At 34.5% G+C, this 25,036-nt stretch overlaps 2 protein-coding genes across 2 annotated transcripts; both read right to left on the reverse strand.

Annotated features, from left to right (window-relative positions):
- Nucleotides 1–1,841: 1,841 nt before the first annotated feature.
- Nucleotides 1,842–18,531, reverse strand: LOC110803725 (uncharacterized). The gene is made up of 13 exons (XM_022009264.2): nt 18,374–18,531; nt 18,221–18,283; nt 17,967–18,137; nt 17,203–17,334; nt 16,864–17,003; nt 14,470–14,556; nt 14,144–14,269; nt 6,037–6,189; nt 5,173–5,244; nt 4,456–4,557; nt 2,475–2,645; nt 2,315–2,394; nt 1,842–2,178 (listed from the first exon to the last, which is right to left on the reverse strand). Exons 1-13 carry the CDS (start codon nt 18,402–18,404, stop codon nt 2,127–2,129), a joined length of 1,380 nt encoding a protein of 459 aa, XP_021864956.1. The 5' UTR covers nt 18,405–18,531; the 3' UTR covers nt 1,842–2,126.
- A 5,364-nt stretch (nt 18,532–23,895) lies between these two features.
- LOC130471643 (uncharacterized) lies at nt 23,896–24,700 on the reverse strand. Its single transcript, XM_056841891.1, has 2 exons — nt 24,484–24,700; nt 23,896–24,293 (listed from the first exon to the last, which is right to left on the reverse strand). Exons 1-2 carry the CDS (start codon nt 24,698–24,700, stop codon nt 23,896–23,898), a joined length of 615 nt encoding a protein of 204 aa, XP_056697869.1.
- Nucleotides 24,701–25,036: the final 336 nt, after the last annotated feature.

Below are 25,036 nucleotides of genomic sequence, written 5' to 3' on the forward strand. Positions count from 1 at the left end.
CGATAAAAGTGTGGTAAAGGTAAATTTTAGGGGTTAAGTATCCTTGGTGGGATAGGAAACTTTATTCATTGGGTTGTGATCGGGTAAGTGTTTTGGCTATTTATTCCCAAATCTCTTCAAAACGCCGCCGATGTCTTGTAGTGTCGTACCACCCTGATCTTGACGGTAAAGGTAAAGGCAAAGTTTTAGTTGAGGGTTTCAATTTTAGGTTTGTTTAATTAGGGCAATTGTTGTGTTTATGGAGTCTCGTGTCTTTTTTATTGGCTTTGGAGTTGCGTTTTGGTTGGGTTTTGTGATTTTGGTTTGTGATTACAGGCTAATGAGGGTGGCTTTTTCCTGGTTTCTTTTCGAATTTGTTGGTAGGTTTTCTGTTGAGATTGTTGATTGTGGTTGTCAAATGTGGTTCCTATAGTCATTATTTTGTTGAATAAATGTTTCATTTTGAATTGTGTAGTTCGAAGGTGCTTTAAAGGTGATCAACACTTGGATTTTGTTTACAGGTTCACTAAGGTAATGCTTGATGAAGTCATTTCCTCCTCAGAGGTTGGTAGTTCAACTTTCGGAGGTAGTGTTGTTGTTTTGTTGTTTGGAGGGCTTCGTCTCTTGTGGATATGGAATGGGTGCTTCTGGGCTGATGAGGGAAGAAAAAGTGGGTATTAGGAAGAGTCTGTCCAGACCTGATCAAAAGGCGGGCCGGGCCTAAAAATTTTTCCATTATGCCGGGTCGGGCCAAAGTTCCGGCCGATTTTTGGTGCCCAAAACCCGTTATTTCGGGCTAAAAATAGCGGACTTTTCGGGCCATTTTCGTGCCGGGCCAAATTTATAACTAAAATTATTGTTTTACGTTGTCTAAAACCCACAATTTTTTTAAAAAGTTCGGGTCGGGCCGAAAAAGGCTGCTCAAAACCCGGTAATTTTCAGGTCTGGTCGGTCGGGCCGACGGGCCTGGCCAGTGTTGATCAGCTCTAGGTCTGTCCTTGGGTCTTGGGTTTAATTTGGTCTTGGGGGTTAACTTTTGTTAATCTTCCTTTTAGGTTATCGCTAAGAGTTATTCTTGGCACTTTCAAAATCCAATATTTCAACGTTGCTCTCCATTTTTTGGGGGTTCATATCATGCTAATCAAATCATGTTCAATGACCGTAGACGTTTGTGCACAATTCACAATGTCTACCCGCCAAGACCGTAGCTTTGTATCTCTTCCATGTCTTTTCTCGTCTCCAAATGAAGGTTTTTAAGAAGGCATCTTAGTAGTTAGCAATCCGGTGTCACCTCCATCTTCTATAAAGGAATCTCAACTAGAATAGGCCTTGGCACGAAACGTCTCGTAGATGGTGTAAACAAGGCAATCATAGCAATCAAGGGCCACAAAGGAACAGTCAACTACAGAATCATAGTTGTAGTTCGTTTTGTAATGTGTGTAATGGTCTATAAAGACCTGGTATTTTAGTTTGTAGTTTGTAAACTTTTCATTTTATGCAAATTTATCCTATGTTAAAATAAAAAACAATAAAAAATTAAAGAGTTTAAATTACCACTTTATAAAATGTTTAGCACCCCTGGCCAAAACCCCAGATGTGGAAATAAGGAAAAAGAAAGAAGTGTTGGTTAGGCCATATACATATGGTGCAATCACAAATTCTTATTTAAACATCTGTACAAAACATATTCATCGGAGTAAAAGTTACTCCAATATAGGTAAAAATTATCTATTACTTAATGATAATATTTTTTAATAAAATTTATCCTTTAAAATTACTAGTCATATTATCCCTTTAAAATCACTAATCATGCATAAAAGTAACCGTTTAACCCTTTAAAATGTTTATCATCTTTAAAATGATTATCCATCAAATTTTTTCTCATAATATAAAAATAAACCAAAACACGTTAAAGTTACAATAACCTGTTTACCTGGGTAAAAAGCTAGATAAAAGTTACAATAACCTGTTTACCTGGGTAAAAAACATCACAATGTTCAATAAAGTTATTGTACACTTTATGCGTGCAGGAACTTTAAATATTGAATCATTGACGGAGTATCGCACCCTGTATTGCCTAGATACAAAATTTCCATAGTAACAATTTCTAATCTATTTTCCATGGTCGTAATGCAGCAGCAGCCCACTTATTTTGCTTCATTTCTCTCGTGAAATTTCCTCCCAGCGTCAACTGCCTCTCTGTGAAGATTACATATTTAAGAGTTTGGCCACATCATTTCAAATAAAATATAAGTAGGGATATCACTTTCAAGATCACAAAGACCAACAGCTTGAGAAGCAATGTAAAAGGAAAAAAGAAATAACTAGGAATTACCTAAAAGCAGTTACTAGCTCCCTACTTTCGGGGTCAAGTTGCACGCCTTCGTAAAATGCATTGGCTGCTTCCTCAAACCTCTAAGAAAACATAGAAAAGGGCTTAACCTAAACTTACAAGCTTCATTATATGCATTCAAACAACATAGAAAGGACCATACCTCCAAAAGACGTAGAGCTGCACCCTCACGATAGCAAGCCTTGGCCCAGTTTGGTCTTAATGATCTACATATCTTACCATCGGCTAAGGCTTGCTCAGCTTGTCCCACAAGAAACCAACAGAGACTTCTATTCGAGTACAATGTGGCATCAGTAGGGTCTAGATCAATAGCCTGTCCAATCACCAAAAACCAAAAAATATGCAAATCCTATCAAGACCCTCAGATACTAAGAATGCTTTTACACGTGTTCATAAAAGAAAGGAAGCAGGAGAATCAAATACGAAGTAAGTCGTCATTCGAATCCCGAAGGTGGAGGGGGAAAAGTTTATTGAATAGCTCACAAAGTCACATCTGACTCAAATGGTCAAATTTTGCCAATATTTATAACATTCCATCCTGAATCCCATTGAGGCAGGGTTCGGAGGGATCCAAAATCAAAGTATTTCGCTTTTAAGAATTAAATAATTGAATGGTATGGTATGGAAAACCAGAAAATTAATGAAAATAAGATCAAGAAGAAGAAAATTGGAAGAACAATAGTTGATTGCATTTGATGAGATTAAATCACCGAATAGAGCATACAATCCCTGCTTAAGTGGCTGGACACTTTCACTAACAAAAGCTAACAAATAAAATTTGATCAATATTCATCATAACCCTCCTTTTCATTGACGTCCAACATATATTTAACTCTAAGTTGTCTTCCTCCTCAAGCTAAGCACAGCTAACTTATTTGTGTTACCTACAGTGCCCCTATACTTGATGCATTACACAATGAACTTTCTACAACTTTTTATCCTTAAAATACATAATGAATTATGATGGGTTTAGTTTGGTTTAATAGAGCCAAGGCCCACAAAGGACAATGGTGTACACGGGATTCAAATATTAAGATTGATCCACCCCCAAAGACGTAACCACCTAAGCTAGTTGACATCCACATAAGAGAGTTATAATGTAAAAGGTAGATTTATTTGTAGGTAGTTTTTGGAGATTGCTTTCAATTTTCACAATACGAATGACCATGGTTTGTCCATAAACGCCAAACTTGGCCTATTACTTCAAATTTGAGGCAGTTGAAAGTCAACTCAGCAATCTACTCAGAAGCCCAAAAACATGCAATTTCCCCAACTGGAGGTTTCCATTTCTAAGGATTAAGCAAGAGCAAAAATTTCATTGTTTCCAGTTATAAATTTCGGATGTATCTATACCTAGCAGCTCATCAGAAATGTCCATTGTTTCTTAGCTCGTGCTTCATTAGGACCACATAAAACCATCTTAAAACCTCCCCCTAATTGAAGTAATAACACCTGCACCTAGCCCCCTTTTTTCTTCAAAGCAACTCCATATCATGAACCAGGAATACGTTCAGATTTAAAACTTCCAAAACTCAAATTCCTGCGACAACCTACAACTTGCCCTAAGCGGCCATGAAAGGAGCTCAAGTAAAACAATTTAGATGTTTACTATGCCAAATATGTTTCTCAAGAGATAAAGAGTCAAAGCAAACTATCATTTGACAGAATAAGACAAGTTGAAAAGAAAAGCAACCTTGACAGTATATATCATGTCAGGGAAGAAGAGCTATAATTGCAGCTGAGTACATTTGAAAGACACAACGCACAGCAAAATTATTGCTTCGTACTACTTAACTCAATAGCAAAATCCACTGTTTATGATATATCATTTTGAAAGTAAATAGCATGTACTCCCTCAGTTTCTGAATTCTACTCAATTACTATAACAAAAACCAAGGAGAAGTCAAGTGGGGATCACCCATGTAGGTACTTTCATTTCTAGAAAGACAGATAAAGGGTAAGAAATCCATTGTACATATATGATCCCACAAAGTGAGCTAGGCGATGATAAATGAGTCAAGGGGGAAAAGGCAACAATAAATAGAACTCGGAAATTTGGATGAAAATGGACAAGGGATTACATTCTTATCAAAAAGGAGAAGCAAGCAATAAGATGAATTTACCTGTGTGTATCCATCTATAGCTAATGTGTAGTCTTTCCTCTTGAAAGCGTCATGACCTTGTGACTTTGCCTCTGCAGCTTTCTGCTTTGCTTCAGGTGTCACCTGTTAAGTTTATGTCATGTCAGTATCACCATGAAACCAAAAGTACAAAAAAGCTTTCCCGTACTCATGCAAAAATGCAACACATAAAACCACATAAGCAACTCCAAAGAGAAAATTCAGGGCCGGCTATCGTCAAAAAAGAAAACTTGAACTCCAACAATTTTTTTAGTAACTCCGAGATTTTGCACAAAACAGACACCAAAAAAATGAATATTGTAAGAAAGACATAGTCTTAACTCTTAAGTAGCACTGTGTAAAAATCAGTAACTAAAGATATACCACCAGAAAATAGTTTGTACTACTGAACTTTTCAAGGTTATGCATAATACCAGCAGAAGATGAACACAATTCCTTTCATTACCAACCTACTGGTTTTAGATTTCCTTCCCCAGCAAAGCTGAAAACCTGATTTTGATTTGTTACCTTATTCTATAGTAATACAACTACAGGTCATCTCACGTGTGGAATTTAAAATTAAAACAAAATTAATAACAAAAACAGTGAAAGAGCACAATTGAAAGTACCAGTTGTTCAGTTAAGGAAGTGACGAACAGAAGGTCCACTTAGAAGAGACAGTAGGAACAGAGAATATGAAATGGTAATTGAGAAATGTACCTCAGGCAAATCTTCTCTTGATAAGTTTGTATTACTTTCTGAATTAAGTTTCTTGAAACCTCTGGCAAGCTCCTACAATTACAGTGCCAAAAGGATTAAGAACAACAATCAGCAGGAAAATATTAAAAAGAAGATACAACGGAAAATGGAAGATAAAACAAAATTACTAGGCAGATGATGAATGAAACACAGAGGCAGATTATGGATGAAATAAAACCATAAACCCTAAACAATACCATGCAAGTATGCAACAGTACACTACATCTAGTAAGACCAACCACACATTTTTGTTTTTCAATTTACTTCATACACTTGAGCAAAAGCGCACCAGTTAACATGTTTTATCCAACCTCTTCATATCACATTCAATTTCGATCAATATGACTAGAACCCTGCAGAATAAGTACGGAACTCTATATCATGGTAAAAACAGGTATGCCTGAATGAATGAGTAATCTTTGTCTAATTTCAATATCAGTTGGACCATACAGAGTTTAATCACAGTATTGCCAACAAATCTAGAACCGAGACTAGCTGGTTACTGCTTCAAAAAAGAGAAAGCGAGCATCTTAAGAACACACACAACTGAAAGAGAGAATGGAGTAAACACTCTATAATGCCCTTTCTGCTACAACCCCTTCCCCCCCCCCCCCCCCAACCGGTTCTTTGCGCCCATTTTTTTGTGTTACCTTAATTCTCTGTATATATTTCATATTATCATCCCAACCAAAAAAAGGGAAATTCGTGTACTAATTATGAACTGTAAGCATAAAATACTAAAACCTAAAGAGCTAAGAGAAATATCAGGTCATGAAAGTTGGGTAAGATGTACACAACATTACTTACAGGAAGAAGATGACATACCTCTTGTTTTTTAGCTTCAGACTTCATATGTTGGATAATTCCATCAATTGTCCAGTCAGGAATAGATTCAACTGGTGTACTCAAGGGAAGTAGTATCTCAACTGCACTTTTATTCCCTCTTGTAGCAGCAACCTGAACTGGCTTCTGGCCATCCTGTTAATTGAACAAGCAAAAAATATCAGAGAGTGCGGCAGAAGGTAAAGTAAACATGAAGCAGTTAGTACATACGAAGTATCTTTCAGTAGCAAATTTGTTTATCCCCAAAAAAGATAAGTATAAAATTGATTACATTTCTATTCGTCCTATTCTGTTGATGATAAGAGAGCATACTCTCCTAAAGGTCCAATGTACAAATTGATTCAGCATTTCAAGGAGAAGACAACAATTGAATGGTCATCTCCATTGAAAGATTCATTATCTTCCAAGGTTTTTGTGGTGATTAAGTAATTTAAGTGGACAAGGAATTCAGTCACAAGATGATATTGAGCCCTTATAACCTCCAAAAGGTAAGAATTCTTAGTGGAATTCCCTCCTCACTATTTTGTCAATTCCGGAAACCATGCTGCAAACCCTAGACCTCCTACTTCAGGTAATTTTCCCATTCTTAAATCCGACCAATATTAGAATCACCATCAATATAAAGAGTGAAATTATGTCTTGGGAATCTGCTCCTGTATTCTTTGAACTGACCCATCTATCCATGTTCTGCAGAGTAGATTAACAGAATTTGTGGCAAACTGGAAGTCAAATAAAGTTGGTCCAGTTAATAAAAGGACCCATAGTACAACAACAACCAAGCCATAGTCCCAAAAAGGATCATAGTAAGAAGCAAAAATCTGGAGGGTACAACTAGAGCTATAGAAATTGAAATTCAGAAAAAATAATACTTTGATAAGATAGTCATTCTAAGCTGTCTTTGAAGGACACCATGTCCAAGTTTACAAAACCCTGGTCTCGGGTTATCTCCAAAATTGATGTGCCAAAAATGGTCCAGCTACCAAATTTGTCCTTGAAATACATGGGTCAGGGACTCAGGGTTGCCTTTTGGAGGTTGCTGTGGTCATTGCAACAACTAAAAAGGAAAGGCTTAAGTATATCAAAAGCCTAATCTAAATCATTACAGAAGTATCATGAGATGAAGTGGAACGCTTTGGAGAACGAAAAGGGGTTTATTGTCTATCAATTGGTCTTATTGGAATTAAATAAAATGTTCTAGTATTGTAAAAGGATGGGTCATATTAACGCTTGCAAGAAGAAACAAGGAAGACCATAACAAAATGGACAATATACAAGAACTGTACAGTAGTAGACAGGGATGGCCTGGTGGCTTTCAGAGACCTCAGATGATCCGATCACCTTCAGAATGCAACAAGAGGTAGGACTTTGTTTCTACCCCGTCTACAACTTTTTCATTCCTTATATGGATCTTTGTTAATCTATCAATTCTCCAAGATATCTACTCAAGAGGTAATCATCATGTGTCTAACAATGTTGACCATGAAGTTTACATTCTTAGCCCACGCAGATCATGTGTATCTTCTGGATTCTGATCAACAATGATTGTGCTTGTGCTGCGACACTTTCCTCCATGAAGGGACTTTTAAGTAATTGTCCTTACAGTACCTATTTTCATTAATAAATACAAATAGGGTAGAGCCCTTTTAGATTCTTTAAACGTGGGCATATCATCATGGTTTACTTAACACTTCCAAAAGAAGTTGACAAAATTATGTCGCAGTTGTCTCAATGCATAAAATAGTGGTGAAGCTAGAAAGTTGATAACTTCTGCCAAAAGTACCAGGCAAAATAAAATTAAAAAGGCCTTTTTGGCCTTTGGCAGAAGATGACAACTGCATAGGAAAAGAAAGCATAAAGAATTATTGTCGGGGATTGTCATCGTGCATGTTGTGGGCGGGCCCTTTGAACATAGCAAGTTGGCAGCATGACACAGGACTACTTTTGTTCTGACCTTTAGGCACGGTGATGACCTAGGGTGAACAGCCTTGGATTCTGAAAGGAAAGTTTTTAGGGAGGCTCCCAATATCATGATGAGGGTGAGAACTTATACCAGCTGCTTATCCCAACCAAAGGTACAGTCTTTGGAGGAGGGGATCATAATATTGCAGACTTTCCGCAAAATCATAAGATGAAAAGGTATTGGAATAATGTTTACTCTTTTATAGATGTTAAGAACTTCAAAAATGTTACTAATGCGTTTTAAAGGAGAGGGTAACAAAAGGATTCCTGTGAATACAGTTATCTAGAAAGGATCAAGTGTCTCTGATGTTCAAAACTTATCAAGCTTATAAATTGAGCTTCTTTCAGCTAACACCATAACCCCGTCTCTGAAGACTGAATATGGACCCATAGCATCATGCTCTATTACATATAAATATATTACAAAATTACTTCTAGCAGATTTAAAAAATATGCTTCCCACTCTCATCGTCCCTTTATGTAGAGTTAGGCTTTACCAATGGAAAAATTCCTTGACAAAATCCGTAATCAAAATTGACCTTAAGAGATAATAATATAATGATTAGCTTTGCTTGAAAAGATTAGCAAGCTTTGAAGTTCCCCAAGAAATTTATAGGAAAATTGACAAAGACAGTCTCAACTATGAACGTTCATCTTTAAAAGGGATCAACTACAGATTATTCCTGACAAGTCTTAACAAGTCTTAACTATATGGGGTATCAACTTCGCGTGGTGCCAACCTGAAAATGACCGGTTAAAAAGGGTAAAGTGATGACGTGTATGGTAAATAATCCGTATCAAGTGCCATTTAAAAAAAACCACCCGTTTAAAATAAAATAAAAAACCATTTGTTTAAATTAAAAACCAACCCACCCCTTTATATTAAAAAAATCAGCTTTCTTCTTCTTTCTTTCTTCCTTTCTCTACTACTCTCTTCTCTAGGAAGCCTTTCTTCTCTATCTCCTCTCTTCCACAACGCATTTGAAGTACCAACCACAACCAGCAATTTGTTGCCTTCATACTCTCTCACTTTCTTCTTATCGTCTTCATTCTCTTCTACAACACCATAAAGTCCCCTCCAATGTCGCCGTCCACCACTTCGGCCGCTTTCCCCATTGTCGCTCCTCTAACCCCGCCCACCAGCAACTTCGATAACCAATTCAAATCGTCCACCTCTTCAATTAAAACGAGGAACGTTCGTTGCTCAAACTCTTTCATTTGATTTGAAGTTAATTAGAGAGAAAAAAGAGGGATTTAATTTGATTGTCTAATTTGATTGTTGTATTAGAAAAGAGGGGTATATTGTTGGAACTTATTCAATTGGGCTTTTGTTATGTTGCGTTATTGCTGGGGTTGAAGTAAATTGCTTGTGTTATTGATGTTGTTCTGATTGAAATGGTTGGGAAATGCCAGGACTTAGGACAGAGAAAACTAGGTAAGGTAGGATCTGTTTCAAGCTTCTTCGAATTTTCCACCAGCAATTTACTTCAACCGCTTTGTTTATTATGAAGATAAACCTTTCCATTATGTACTTAGGTCGTTTGATTGGGGCATTTGGAATGGAGTTAGAACCCATTACATCTATTTTATTGTTTGGTTGGGCTTTTTGGAATGGAGTCTCATACCTAGGGGGTTCTATCTCCCTCTCAAACCCCTGGAATCCCATAGACCCATACCCACCTCCCCCAAAAGATTCAAAATCCATTCCACCCAAGTTTCTAACCCTAACTCACAAAAGAGGGAAGAAAGAGAACGGTGCAGCCGCCCACCATTCCGACAACCTATTATCACACGACCCTCGATTCGGCGACCATCACCAGCGACCGTCACATCTTCTCCGGTGGGTTAATTCACGGTAGAAGTAGGTCAATTTTAATTATTATTTTTCTTTGAATTCGTCATCTGTAATATATCTTGGATTGAATTGTTGTTTTGGCCATCTGCAATTTCGTTATTTGTAATTATTTCGCCATTTGCAATATCGTGATCTGTATTATTATTTTTCTTGAATTTCAGCATCTAATACTATGGCTTTGGCTTTGTCGTTTACACTATGGCATCTGTAATTATATTTTTTCTTGAATTTTGTGCCTTCTTTTGATTTCACTATGGTCTCTGGGTTGCATCCGTTACTCGCAATGCATTGCCTTTTGCATAATATGTTGCCAGTTTCCCAGCAGTACAAATTGACAACAAATCATTAACATACTGCATTTTGCACCCAAAATAAACGTAAAACATAACATCCAATACCCTTCATCATGATTTTGAAATAAAAAAGAAATAGCATAATGCTACGAATACTAGTCATCTTCATCAGAATTTCACAATTTGATGTGTTTAATCAGGAGTAGGTTAGCTATGTAATTAGGACCAAAAAAAAGTTTAAAGCGTGTCATAGTAATTTACAAATTCTGGAAACTCAATCTATAGTTATTTTTCATATTTTAAGTATATATAAAAATTTATATTCAATATAATTTTTTTAAAAAAAGTTGAATCAAAATCCATTCCTTGAATGAACCAAACAGCATGAATAGGAGATAGAATTCATTCCAAGATCAAACCAAACAGTTTCAGCTTGGTATGGGAAATACAATTCATACCTCCCTGGTATAAGACTCCATACCATTGCATTCCAATTCAGCGAACCAAACGACCCCTTAGTTTGTTGCAGACTTCCCTCGAAAATTTCCCATGCATTTCCTGGTTTCTGATTATCTACCATGTCCCCATTTTTTTTCTAGAGGAGTAAATAGAATAGGAAGAAGAAGAGATTGGGGGATTAATGGAGGGTAAAGAATAAATGCACGTGACTTACTAATTCTTCTCTCAAATAGTTTGGAAATAAAAGGTAAAATAAAGAAAATTTCAACACTTTAACTTATCTAACCGGTTATCGGTAAAAAGACCCACGCAAAGTTAGCACCCCTTATAGTTGGGACCTGTCAGGAATAATCCATAGTTGAGCCCTTTTAAAGATAAACGTTCATAGTTGAGACTGCCTTTATTAATTTTTCCAAATTTATATGATTTGTAATGACTTGTGTCACTACTTATAGCATCTGTACTATTATTAAATCTCCAAGGCAAGTAATGCCACGTTGCCATGTGTCACTGTGATTTGGCAAGTGAAATGACGATGTGCCATGTCATGTGAACACAAGCATTACTCAAATTTATGATCACCAAAAATGTTAGTATCAATGTTCGAACCCATGACCTCTCATTCATAATGTAAAGTTTTAACCATCTCCACAACGATATAACGTATGACTTTAAAGTAATGAAAAAAGACAAAATTCATTCTTAAAAAATATTAAACTTTAATGCCCAATATATATTTGAATAATAATTAACCTATTATAAATTTGCTACTTATGCTTTCTCAATTACTCAGTCATACTTGAAAAAAAGTTAATTGTCACACTAATCCATACTTCTTTAGCTTACAATTGTGTGTTTTTCCAAAAGTATATATTTTTTTATTTAATTTATAATAATTAATACTTTTAAGAAATTTATTATGTTTATATATAAGTGAATTAAAAAAAAAAGTTTATGTTTTACCACCAAAGAAAATCCTAATTTGTGCTTTACCAACTAAAAATTCTCAAACTTTTATTTTAGCACCTAAATAAAATAAAATTAAAAAATCATTTTACCACCTTTTAACGGCAAAGTTAACGGCACCGTTAGTGAAGCTCACAAATTAAGCTTCCCCCAATTCTTTATCCAATTTATGCGATTTTGTTCTTTACGTACTCCTCCTTCTCATTCAATTTTTTACCTTATTCTTTACTCTTCTTCAATTCTCACCACCCATTTTTGCACTTCAAATCTCCAAATTAATAAATTACAAACTTATATTATACAACATGCTTAAAAACATCGTGGAATTTTATAAGGGAAATTCCATGCTAGCCGTTGAAGTGGGTACAATAACAATTTAGTTAACTTTGCTATTAAAAGGTTTTAAAATGATGTTTTAATTTATTTTTTAGGTGGTAAAATAAAAGTTTAAGATTTTTAAGGTGGAAAAACAGAAATTTGGAATTTTACAGGTGGTAAAACACAAAAAAATCCTAGAAAAAAAATAAAGTTTTATATGGAGTACCAATCAAGTAATACTTGAAAAAAAAAAGTATACGAACTTAGGGATTATTCTGGAAACCCTCCTATATTTAAAGGACATTATGTAATATGGCAACAAATTAAATAAAAACAAATACATAATGTATTGCAAGGAGAACAATCATTAACCGGACAAAGACCGAATAACAAAAATAATAAATTTTGGTTATTTGGGGCATCGCCGGGTCACTGACTAGTTTCCCCTTATAAGTGATGGGAAAACCGGAAAACTAAGTTGTTTTTCCAAGCATTAATTGTTACATTAAGGATTTCCCAAAAGAATAGAGGTTTGAGATGGACTAACACTGACCTATCCTATTTGTGAATAGCGTGAGTACTTGTCATTAGTCTTCCAAGCGGCCAGCCGTCAGTTAGATGGAAGGAACAGGTTTGATTTCTACCTAAATGTGTTCGCCGACTTCCCCCCAAACTTGTGCTACATTTATATAGCTGCCGGTTAGTCGCTTTTTTGCATTCCATTCTACTTTCTTGCTTTAAATGATGGGCTTAGCTACTTTCTTCCGATCTGACAATAAAATCTGGAATTTGCCCTTTGTTGGTGCAGCATGAAGAATTATAGCAAGAGGAGGGTCCGTAATATTTCTAGCTTTACCATAGGAGTCCTGATTTCCCCTAATAAAAATATCTTCCTTGGTAAACCAGATTCTAGCAAGAAATGAAATCCGGGGATCAAAAGCCATCGTCTTCACAGGAAGGAATCAATGGGTACAAAAAGTTCTGAGCCTCTGTTCTATTCAATCTTAGTCACTCCTAATTTTCTGCTACAAAAAAAGAAAAAGCTATTTGCAAAATTTTGGAAGTTGGTTCTGGTATGCAAGTGTAACCATCATGGTGTGAAGATTTAAAACAATGTATCACATATATGACAAGAACTTGGCACCAACATGAACTAGCTGGGCTGCAACATTGCTAATTAACTCACAGGCTTAGATAGATCACATCTGCCTGCAAGCGGGCTTGAGCCTAGTTGCAAATACTAGTTGGCTATGGAAGTTATTCTGACAGGCAAGGAACATCTTTAACAGGGATTCCTGTGGGAATTTCTAAACAAAACTACCCTTGAAGTAGCATAAAATGTACATTAGATATAACTAGATATCCCCAACTTATTAAAAGATAGATTGTAACCACTAAATAATTGAAATGGGAGATTTAAGCAACTTAGGATGATAGAAGTCCTTGTATGGCTAAATGTCTGAGACCATAGATAAATCTTCTATTCAGACGGTCATAGCAGCATATGCTGGCATGCGTTTCAAAATTGGTTCTAGAATAAGAGCAGGGATCAGTGTATAACTAATTCACTAATCCCCCACCCCCGCGAACCAAAACGTGTCAATTGGTACGTGGTACACTGTTGAACTACTTAACAAAAATAGTAACAAATTGTGTTCCTGAAGCCGTTCCTCATAGCAAACCGTACCATAATTTAGATAACACTTGCAGGGATGGTAGAGACAAAGGAAGGAGGTTTTATGGAATGGAAAAGTTCAACACTTAAATGCAACATGTGACATGGTTAAACAGGAGAATCAGCTGTGTATTTCCAAGATTATGCTAAAAATAGTTGGTGGAGCAAACAGAGAATGGTTAGGATGAAGGTAATGAGCCCAGTAGTTCGCATTTTTCTTAATTTATGTGCTTTGTTCAATTTTTCCTAAAGGTACTCCTCCATAGTTGATTTTCCGGGCTGTGATCTTTTCATTGTGTACAATAAATTTCCTGAGTAACTGGTGTGTGTGTGTGATTTGGTGGTGGTGGTGGTGGTGGTGGGGGGGGGGGGAGGTAAGGGCTGATTTCAAACAGCGGAATTTTAGAATCTTCACAAAACAGCACTTATATTGAGCAAATTGAGTAAGAATAACAGACAAAAGACAAAAGCACAAGCAAGACAAAAAGAAAAACAAGTGCCATTGACGACAAAGAAAATAACATTACAGCGATATTAATATCTACAGAGATATAATGACTTGACCTCATCTGTAGCGTCTGGATCAGCTCCAGCTTTCAATAAGCAATTAATAAGATCACAGGCACCAATATCGGCAGCAATATGCAATGGTGTTGTGCCACCTGCAGAGATATTGGCCTTTGCCCCAGCCTGGAAGAAGCAAAACAATGAACAATACGTCTACTGTTATATGCGGCGGTAATTAACCATATATTTTTTGTATGTTTTTTCTTTTTCTTTTCTATTTTTAGTATGTTGGGGCGAAGGCCCGAAATAATGCATGAAGCTTAAGAGCAAAACTAGTAGATATTCGTATTACGAGCAAAATTCACAAAATATAACATGCTGACCTGAATTAATTGCTCTAAGCATGCCAGTGAGCCAGCCGCCACAGCTGATAACAATGGGGTTATACTTTCATCAGTTTCAGAATTTGGCTGCAAAAGGAATGCACAGATTATAAGATCCGCCCAAACATTCATGAATGGGGTTATACTTTCATCAGTTTCAGAATTTGGAACAACAACAACGGCATGAGCCAGCCGCCACAGCTGATAACAATGGGGTTATACTTTCATCAGTTTCAGAATTTGGCTGCAAAAGGAATGCACAGATTATAAGATCCGCCCAAGATCCGCCCAAACATTCATGAATGGGGTTATACTTTCATCAGTTTCAGAATTTGGAACATACTTTCATCAGTTTCAGAATTTGGCTGCAAAAGGAATGCACAGATTATAAGATCCGCCCAAACATTCATGAATGGGGTTATACTTTCATCAGTTTCAGAATTTGGAACAACAACAACAACAACAACAACCAACAATATTGAAGCCGTAATCCAACGACGGGGTCGGCTACATGAACCAAATTTAACTCTTGTACTCGTCAACCATTATCATTTTCCTCCATTCTATTATACCCAGTGTTATATATTCTTGCACAACCCAACTTCTTCATATCATTCTTAACTCCCTCCATCAAATTCCTCTTTTGCCCCCCTCGGCTTTTCTAAGATCCCTACGATCCCAGCCCTCTACTTCCTTACCGGCATATCTTCTGATCTCCATCTCACATGCCCAAACCAGCGTAACTGGTTCTCCTTTTATTTTATCCTGAATATCTCCAACTCTAATTTTCCTGCTAATTTAAATGGTAAAAAATTAACAGCTTCAAAACAACAGTGTCGTCAATAAAGCAATGCAGCCTAAAGTAAAACTTGAACCAATAACCTTAACTCATTTTTCCTCATCTCTAAAACAACTTCAAGCCCCCTGAGTCACAGGAACTTCAAGGACCTCTTTACAGCCTTAACAGCCTCACTATACACCAGAACAAGGACCTCTTCAAGAAATGAAATGGGACATGTATAAAACTCCTCTGCCAAAAGTTCTTCTCCTAATTCAACATCTGGAATGATGTGATCATTACCATTGATTTCTACCATACTACGTCAAGATATAATCACATCACATCTAGAGCAAGGGGGTTCACCTTCCACATCCACATATATGCACCCTTACCCCTTTAGTAGAGACTTAGTATGACTTCCTCTATGATCTGATTACAAAAGGAAGATCAACTGATTAGTTTAAGTTTGAATTGTTTTGTAAATTTCGCCTACCGACTGGGACAATAAGTAAGCTAATTTCTGTGAAAACTTATTTGGAAAAATATAAGTGTTCAGCTTAGGGCAGAACAATAAAACTCATCTCACACCTAGTGTTAAAATTCCAGGCATCTTGTCCAGAAAATATCACACAATTAAGAGGTAGAAAAGGCATTAATGGGATATTTAATCTTATTCACATAAGGTCATGAGGATTATAGAAAAGGAATTCATAAAATGAAAATAAGAAATATAACAATTTAACTAAGGCCTTGCCATTTCTAACCTTCTTCTCCTCCTTCAGTCTTTTGTGTTTGTCTTGCACATAATAGATAATGCTCAGCCAATCCACAGTATCTGCCAATGAGATAAACAAAGCATTTTCCTCTCTTGTTCCAACTTGGACTCATTTTTTTTACGCTTCATCCTCTATTTCATAAAGGGTCATATCGAAGCTTATAGTTCTAATGAAGCTTCTTATGATTTAGATCTAATCTGAAGAATTTGCAGGATGCCAGGAGAGAATGTGGTATCAATTTCTCGTTCTTATTTACAATTTTTATAATCATCTAAATGTAGTAATGTTACAATTTTTATAATCATCTAAATGTAGTAATGTGATCTTGTCTGGGGAGAACTTCAGTATTTTCAAGAGTTACATTCAATTTGCAGTTTAAAATACTTAGGTCTGATTTCAACTATGACGTTTATATGATCATCGTTAAATACTAGCTTCTTTATGTTAATACACACTATTCAACAAAAACAAATTACAAAATAATAACATTGCTATACTAGCGAAGATTTTTATTTTTCGGATTCATACAAGAACACCGGTTTTAATTATACATGAGCTCAAAATGCCAAGTATAAGCAAAAATCACAAGCTATTTTGGGCCCAAGTTTAATGTAACTCTCGTACGTTTTTTTCAACTGAAAATTTCTAAATTGTGTCTCGGCAATTAGAAAGAAACAGTGGGGAGAAATCAGAAATTAGCATGATCAGAAGACTTTAAAGACCCGACTAAACAAGATGTTAAACTAATAGAGAAAATTGGCAAAGTTTAATTCAAGGCACCAATCCAACGATGGCAAGTTTAAAGTCATTCTCGAATGCTAGCATCTGCATACTTACATTAGCATGGTTCTCTAATAGAACTTCTACAGCATCTTTTTGTCCATGCCCAGCAGCCCAAATCAAAGAAGTGCCAGAATCACTTTGAGAATCAACAGGGGCACCCTTTGAAAGTAATAGCTTCATCAATTCAAGATTTCCTGCATGTAAGCAAAATTTCTACTGAGCACAACATCAGAAAGAATGGAGCCATAAAAGATTTCAAGAGATAGAGGGCAGGTTAATTCTGTCTGAACGAATCATTAGTCAAGCCACAGAACTCCACTGCATGAAGTTTGACTAATATCTACATGATGTAAAGCTGCGATATATTGGTTTCAGTAAATCACAACAGCATACCTATTCCAGCAGCATGATGTAAAGCTGTAGCCCCTAAATCACTAGGAATTGCAGGATCAGCACCATGCTCGAGAAGATAATTGACAGTAGCAATATGTCCTTGTCTGGCTGCATGAACTAAAGGAGTCTCTCCTGCAAACCATGAAGAGATTAATATCAATTCAGCATTCTTGAAATCCAATCATTGTTCACTTCTAGGAGGACAGTGCCCAACTAGGCAACCACCTAACCAATGTTGATCTAATCCTTCATCCTAACTAAACATACACCTAGGTTTCTAATTACTCCTGTTTACACCTACATTCATCACAAAATACAAAAGGCATTTAATGCACATGCACCACTTACAAAAAAAATACACATCACGGGGGAAATAAGTAAAAATGAGTACACTAACAAAGTGCTAAAAAGAATAAGTATTAGGCAGTGCACATCCTCATGTGTAAAGATAGGTCCAAATCACCAGCAACAGACAACAATGTCAAACAACTTGGAAAAATTTTAGACAAATTTAAGTTCTGACCAACAAGCCCGACTACTAAAAATAAAATGTCGTCCCGATCACCCAAGATTATGCATTTTAATCAGAAAAAACTGCATCAAGTTTTAGAGTTACACACTCATAGAATAACTAAGCTGAACTGAACTCCTGAAGCTTTCCTCAGCAACGATAACTAAAACGACAATTTTGAAAATTTTCAAGCATAGAATTCCCAATTCAATAAATTGCAAAAGTTTGAACTGAGAATATTAACCATCCATACCCTCTGCATCTTTCACATTGACATCAAGCTTCAATTCCTCCAACAAATACTTGCAAACTTCAGTCTGTCCTTCTCTTGCCGCAAAATGAAGGGCGGTTCGATCATTAGCATCCTTAACATCCGCCACTGTCTTTGACAACCCTTGCCCATCATCCAATTTCTCCGCCATTTCTACAATTAACAAATTTCCAGCTCGAATTCACACCACTAATGATCAAAAAGCATAGAAATTAACCAAATTGATGAGAACTTACTCTTGAAGAATTCAAGGTTTCCGGTAAGAGCAGCATTTAAGAAATCCTGCACCTGTTGTTTTACTGTTAATCAGAGAAAAACAATCAGAATAAATTTAAGTTTAGTAGTATTATTATTATTATTATTATCGAAAGAAGAGACAGAAATAGGACCTGCGAGAGCTACGGAACCGTCGGCAGCCATTGTTGAGGAAGAAGAAAACCCTAGTTGAGCAGAGCAGCGTAGTTTGAACTTTTGGAGAGAAACGGACGAAGAAAAGCTTGAGTTTGAAGAGGAGGCTTCGACGAGGGAAGTTTCTAGCTATGTACAAATACGTACGGAGTGTAACGGCGATGGGACTAGTTTTTGGGCCCGGGTTTTGGATTACTATATTAACCACCTTCACTTTTACTTTGACTGCTTGCACTATTTGCACTAATTTACTTTGCCCCTATTTTATTTATAGTATATAAATAAGTGTTAGCATATAATACATTATTTTGGATTCGTCTTAATATATATTTTTCAAAATATTAATATTTTATAAGATTTTATAATTTATAATTGAACATATTGATGGTCAAAGATGTGCATTGGCAAACGTGTCCAGTCAAAGTGTATCTCTTTTTAACATACGGAGGGAGTATATACTAGTATAGTACTCATGCAATTGCACGGTTTTAATAAATTTAAATATTAAGTTTGTACTAATCAGAAAATCTAAATGATCTAAAAAAATAGTATATTTTTCATATTATACATACCATTAAAGATTAACAATAATAGGGTTAGAATAAATTTTACCCTCTAATATTTACAACACATTGCAACATACATCGTCCCTCAAACTCCGTATCATAATTTATGATACCATTTAAATTTCGAGATTAATTATTAATCTCTTACTATTTCCTTTATAATATTATATAGTCGATTTGTAGGTACTTTTAGGGTTAAAATCTTATTTGACAAATTTAAAATATTTTAAATTATAGAATTATATCAAAGTAGAAAGTTAAAAAATCAATAATAATTGATGAAAGAAGCGACTTATATTTTATGTCGGTTATTGTATTAAATATGCTCATTCTAGCTAGAGACGAAAACAATAATTTAGGAATGGAGCAAGTTGTATTTTACGCTTGCATTTCTCTTATTTTGTACCCTTTTATAAGGGTTTTTTCACAAATACCATGATAAAATACTATGTCTAAATATAAGGACCATATGTAGGTTACAAACCAATTTTTCAATGGTTTCATCCTTCCAAGTATTACCATAGAGAGACCATAAAATATAATCGCTCGTGAATCCATACTATGTCTTTTTAATATATGAACTTAATACAAACTTAAACAAACCTTGTTTTCTTGCTTCCTATTTTTCGTGTCTCATTTTGCGTGTTTACTCTCTTTAACATAGTTTTTTACTTTTCATGTTCTGTGTTTCACGTTATTTCCTTACGACGGTTCATATTAGCCTTTTGGGACTAAGGCTTTATTGTTGTAATGAACTATAGATATATCATATCAATCCCCGTTCATTACCTATGAAGGAAGCACAATGTAAAACTTTATCTACTACACCATCCACCTAGGTATATATACAAACTCGCCCAATGCAAGGACTCGTCTTACCCCCTTCACTTCCCACCTTACTTGCTTGAATAACCATATTAACAAGTAACTTTATTAATTATGTGTGTGCAAGTTTGTAACTTGAGTCTTATTAGCTCTTGAGTACCCTTAATTAGATGTTGCAACTATATAAAGTTAGGGAAAAGTTTTTTTATACTAATAAATTACACAGTACTTAGTTAATGTTGCAACAATATTTGAAACTCATATATTACCGGACTCAATTATAGCTTGTATATTTTAAAAGGTTTTAATTGTTTCCTAAATCAAAACGGTGCTAACTTTAAACAATCTCTTTTCTAAATGGTCATTAATTAAAAAGTAACTCTAACCTAATTAATCATGATATAGTCATAGCTGACATGTTTATATAATAATAAAAAATTTGATAAATATTAAATTTTAACAATAAAAGTGGACAACATTACTGTTAGAGAGACTACATAACTATGTTCAGGCCCCTGTGGGATCCACTTTTTACAGAAAATTACCAAAACGCCCCTCCTAAGGGAAATTACTCAAATACCCTCAAACACAAACCCTCGAATGGGCTCAGACCAGAATTCCGGAGTCCATATCTCAGCCTCCAGCAGGCCCAAGATTTCATACCCCTACAATTGCTCATATTTACTAATAAATGTCCTCCGGTATTACTATAAATATGACCCACCTAATCATTACTCAGGTAGGCAATTATTTCCACACTGACTCTCTCACTACTTTCTCTTTCTAACTAGACCTGACCTGAGCGTTGGAGAGGGTTTTCTCGGGAACCCCCCCGAGCCAGTTTACGTTTGCCCTTTTGTAGGAAAAACGACAGCTGATTGGAGGAAAACAACAACCCTGGTTGACGAGACTTCCCTTATTTTCACACTTAGCAATTTCTTCGCAGAAACAGTCATTAATTAAAAAGTAACTCTAACCTAATTAATCATGATATAGTCATAGCTGGCACATTTATATAATAATCAAAAATTTGATAAATATTAAATTTTAACAATAAAAGTGGACACCATTACTGTTAGAGAGACTACATAACTATGTTAAGAATATTACATTGGGAATAATTATATTTTTTTCTAGTAATTAATACTCCGTAGACAAACAAATATTTTCATTGTAGTACTTATTTTACCTAGTTCATTTTTATCAAAATGGAAATGTAGAGAATGCTAATTTTTCTTTCCTATTTTTTATGAAGTATATTTGAAAAAAATATCAAATGAGATTGTGCATGATGTTATGTCAAGTTAAAAACTACGATATCACTTATATATCTTTTATTATCTACGAAATATATTGTATGTATAAGGTTGCCTTGTCAACTTAAATTATTGAATTCTCCTATTTAATTGTTTCTTACATCAATTTTTGGTTAAGAATACCCTCAATTTTTCATCCAACCTATTTTATTAGCTTCTTGTTAATTTTTCATTATGGAACACACTCATGTACGTGTACCTCTTAAATGAGTTATTTTCCTTATTATTCTATGTTAGTAAAAGAATATGTTTGTTGCACCACATTTTTCAAGGCTATTTATTTTTAATGATTTTTCACTTATGATGAGATTGAATTGTTACCTAGTTATAACAATAAAAAAAATAAAAAATTATTATGAAACATTAGTAAAAAATTTATATGGATATAATATTTGCAATACTTCATAAACTACTGTCAAGTTTAATCTTTTAAAGAAGTCAAGTTTGGAATATTTTTAGTACTGTATATGTTTAATTTTTTTTATTTGGTAAGATCGACGGGTTCTAATATCACAAGATTGAACTTTAAAAGTTTATATATATATATATATATATATATATATATATATATATATATATATATATATATATATATATATATATATATATATATATATATATATATATATATATATATATATATATATAAAATTCTATATCAAATTATTATATATATAAAATTCTATATCAAATTAATCTTAAACATAAAATTACTAAACATTAATTTCTATACTTGTATTATATGGAATAATTTAATAGGTAAGATCAACATTTTATAAATGTTTGTAAACATTAATATAATAATTTATTATATATATATAATATATATATATATAATTATTTTTATTATGTAAGATTGGCGTTTTATAAATATTGAGAGAAAACAAAATAGTTTTCGATCTTAATAATTAGTATTTTTCCCTATAAATTTTACGAAGTATTTAAATATATTTTTCTTAAATTATGTTAATAGTAATCTCCTAATGATATAATCTATCTCTACATAGAAGGGAACTTTCATATTTTGTAGCTTCACAATCAATATACGATATAGTTTCGGTACTTATACAAAATCTATACTTGGGAAAAATAATAATAAGAAAGGTAAATTCAAACAAAAAATCACAAATAGTCTATGAGTCACGGAGTATTAAACTTTCAAAAAAAGTTACGGAGTATTATATTATACATACTAAAAAGATATTCGATCAATTCTTTCAAACAAAAAAATGGAAATAAAAATGAGTTTAAATGTACCGTGCGCTTGGTAAACTCGATCATGTATGCAAATACATACGTAGTACGTGTTAATATTGATAAACACGTACATTTAGGATACATATTGGAATACATACTATAAAAATAAATTATTTCAAATATACAAAACTGAAGTACTAAATATATGTCACTAAAATTGAAGTTTATATCGAACATTTATTGAGCACTAAACATAGAATATGATGGAATTATACGGGTAACTATTAAGTATTTACTTTTAGGAATTAAATATTTTAAATTTAAAAAATTAAGGACATTAGTTCTAGGAGCTGACACGTGGACAATGGAGGAGAGAGGAACTTCTCTTTTAGTATAGATATAGATTTTTTTGCAATGATAACATGAAACATGTAATAGCTTAGCGGTAAAAGCTCTATAGTTTAAATTCAAGGTCAAGGGTTCAAACCTTACGCGACTCATGTTAAACAATTTTTTTAATGTATATGAAAATTACATGGAGTGAACGACCCATGAGCAGAGTGCCACGTGTCACGTATGCTTTCTTTTAAACGCCTTATAATATATAGTATAAATTTTTTTTGTTAGCACCCGGTTCAACCTAAGGTTAATCCGGATTCGGGGCGAGTTTTGGGTGGATACGTTCCAGTCCCCTCCCAACTGTTGTTGTGGGGGATCGAACATGGCGTCCTCCCTACCAAGTTCAGCCCAATCACCACTGAACCAACAAACAATTGGTATCGTGAATGACTCAATGAGTACTAGTTATTCTCTAATAGGTAGAAGGTACACCAGTTTGTAGGTATCTGCATGCAACCGGGTTGTTTTATACTTTTAACCCTTCAAAAAAAATTATAGTTAAAATCACGTTTTTACAGAGTAAAGTCACATGTTTACATCTTAAAAGAACATATTAATGTTAATAAAAAAAGTATTATCAAAAGGTATGCAAATAATCATTAAGGAAATTTAAAAATATACACTTGAATAAATTGGGATTCTCAAATTTGAGCGTAAAGGATTTGAGAGGATATGTAAATTGTTGTTGCTTGCTCATCTCTTAGATTTAGGTTTTTTCTTAATTGGAAGAAGGTACTTCGTATTATAATATTTGAAAAAAAAATATATATATGCTTTGAAATTGTAAAATGTGTTTTTAATCGTAAAAATGTGCTTTTAAACCGTAACAATGTACTTTTCAACTAAAATTTGTGCTTCTTGAGGGGTTAAAAAATTACAAGACTGTTGTGAATAAACAAGAGAGATAAGAGAGAGAATAGTGTGTGTGTATTATTCAATATAGTACTGGGTATATATAGGATATAATATTTAGGGTTTTACTGAACCCTAGAATATTTCGAAGATATTGATGGGGTATAATGGGCATCCATATTATATTTTATAACACTCCTCCTTGGATGTCTATTATACAAAAATAAAATTTATCTCTTAAAGTAAAATATTTCCTAATGTGTGTACGATGTTGCCTCATTAAAAAGGTTATCAGGAGAACCCAGTGGGAAAAAACCATGGTTAAGGGAAAAAGAGTGCAGCGCGCATCTACTCCCCCTCATGATTACATAACTTGAGATCTTTAAGATGACGAAATCCAATATGGTAAACTAATTTCTTGAAAGTAGATGTTGGAAGCGCCTTGGTAAATAGGTTTGCCAAATTTTCACTTAAACGAATCTGTAGAACCTGTACATCATTATTCTTTTGCAGTTCATGGGTGAAGAAGAATTTAGGTAAAATGTGTTTTGTTCTATCACCTTTGATGTACCCTTCCTTGAGTTGTACAATGCATGTTGCATTATTTTCATATATAACAATTGGGGCTTCTTTCCCTATGGATATGCCACAATATTCTTTTATATGTTGAATTACATAACTTAACCATACACATTCACGACTAGTTTCATGGCTAGCTAAAATTTCTGCATGGTTAGAAGAAGTAGCTGCAATAGTTTACTTCATGGAACGCCAAGAAATGGCAGTACCACCACATGTGAACACATATGTTGTTTGTAATCTATCATTATGGGGATCAGACAAATACCCTGCATCTGCAAAATCAATTAAGTCTTCTTTGGGTTGGTTAGAAAATAATAAACTTATATCTTTCGTTCCTTGAAGGTAACGAAGTACATTCTTTATCCCATTCCAATGCATTCGAGTTGGACGTACATGAGCTAAACCTTGCTAACAGATTTACCGAAAATGATATGTCAGGTCTCATATGACTAGCAAGGTACATCAATGCCCCTATTGCACTTAAGTATGGTGATTCAGGACCAAGGATTTCTTCATCGTTTTTCCGAGGGAGGAATGGGTCTTTATCCACATTTAGTGATCTTACAACCATTGGACTACTCAGTGGATGTGCTTGATCCAAAGAGAACCTTTTTATCACCTTTTATGTGTATGTTGTTTGATGTACAAGGATTCCTTTCTCTAGGTGCTCAATTTGTAGCCCTAAGAAATTTTTTGCCTTTCTAAGATCTTTAATCTCAAATTCTTCAAATATTCCACTATATGTGAAATCACTTCAGGAGTCCCAACAATGTTTAAACCGTTAACATACACTGCAATTATTAGAAATCCTGTCCCAAATCTCTTTATAAAAATGCATGGACTGATGGGGTCATTCTTATAGCCTTCTTTTAACAAGTACTCACTCAGGTGATTATACCACATACGC

The sequence above is a fragment of the Spinacia oleracea genome, chromosome 4 (assembly GCF_020520425.1).
Source record: "Spinacia oleracea cultivar Varoflay chromosome 4, BTI_SOV_V1, whole genome shotgun sequence".
In the NCBI taxonomy this organism is placed as follows: Eukaryota; Viridiplantae; Streptophyta; class Magnoliopsida; order Caryophyllales; family Amaranthaceae; genus Spinacia; species Spinacia oleracea.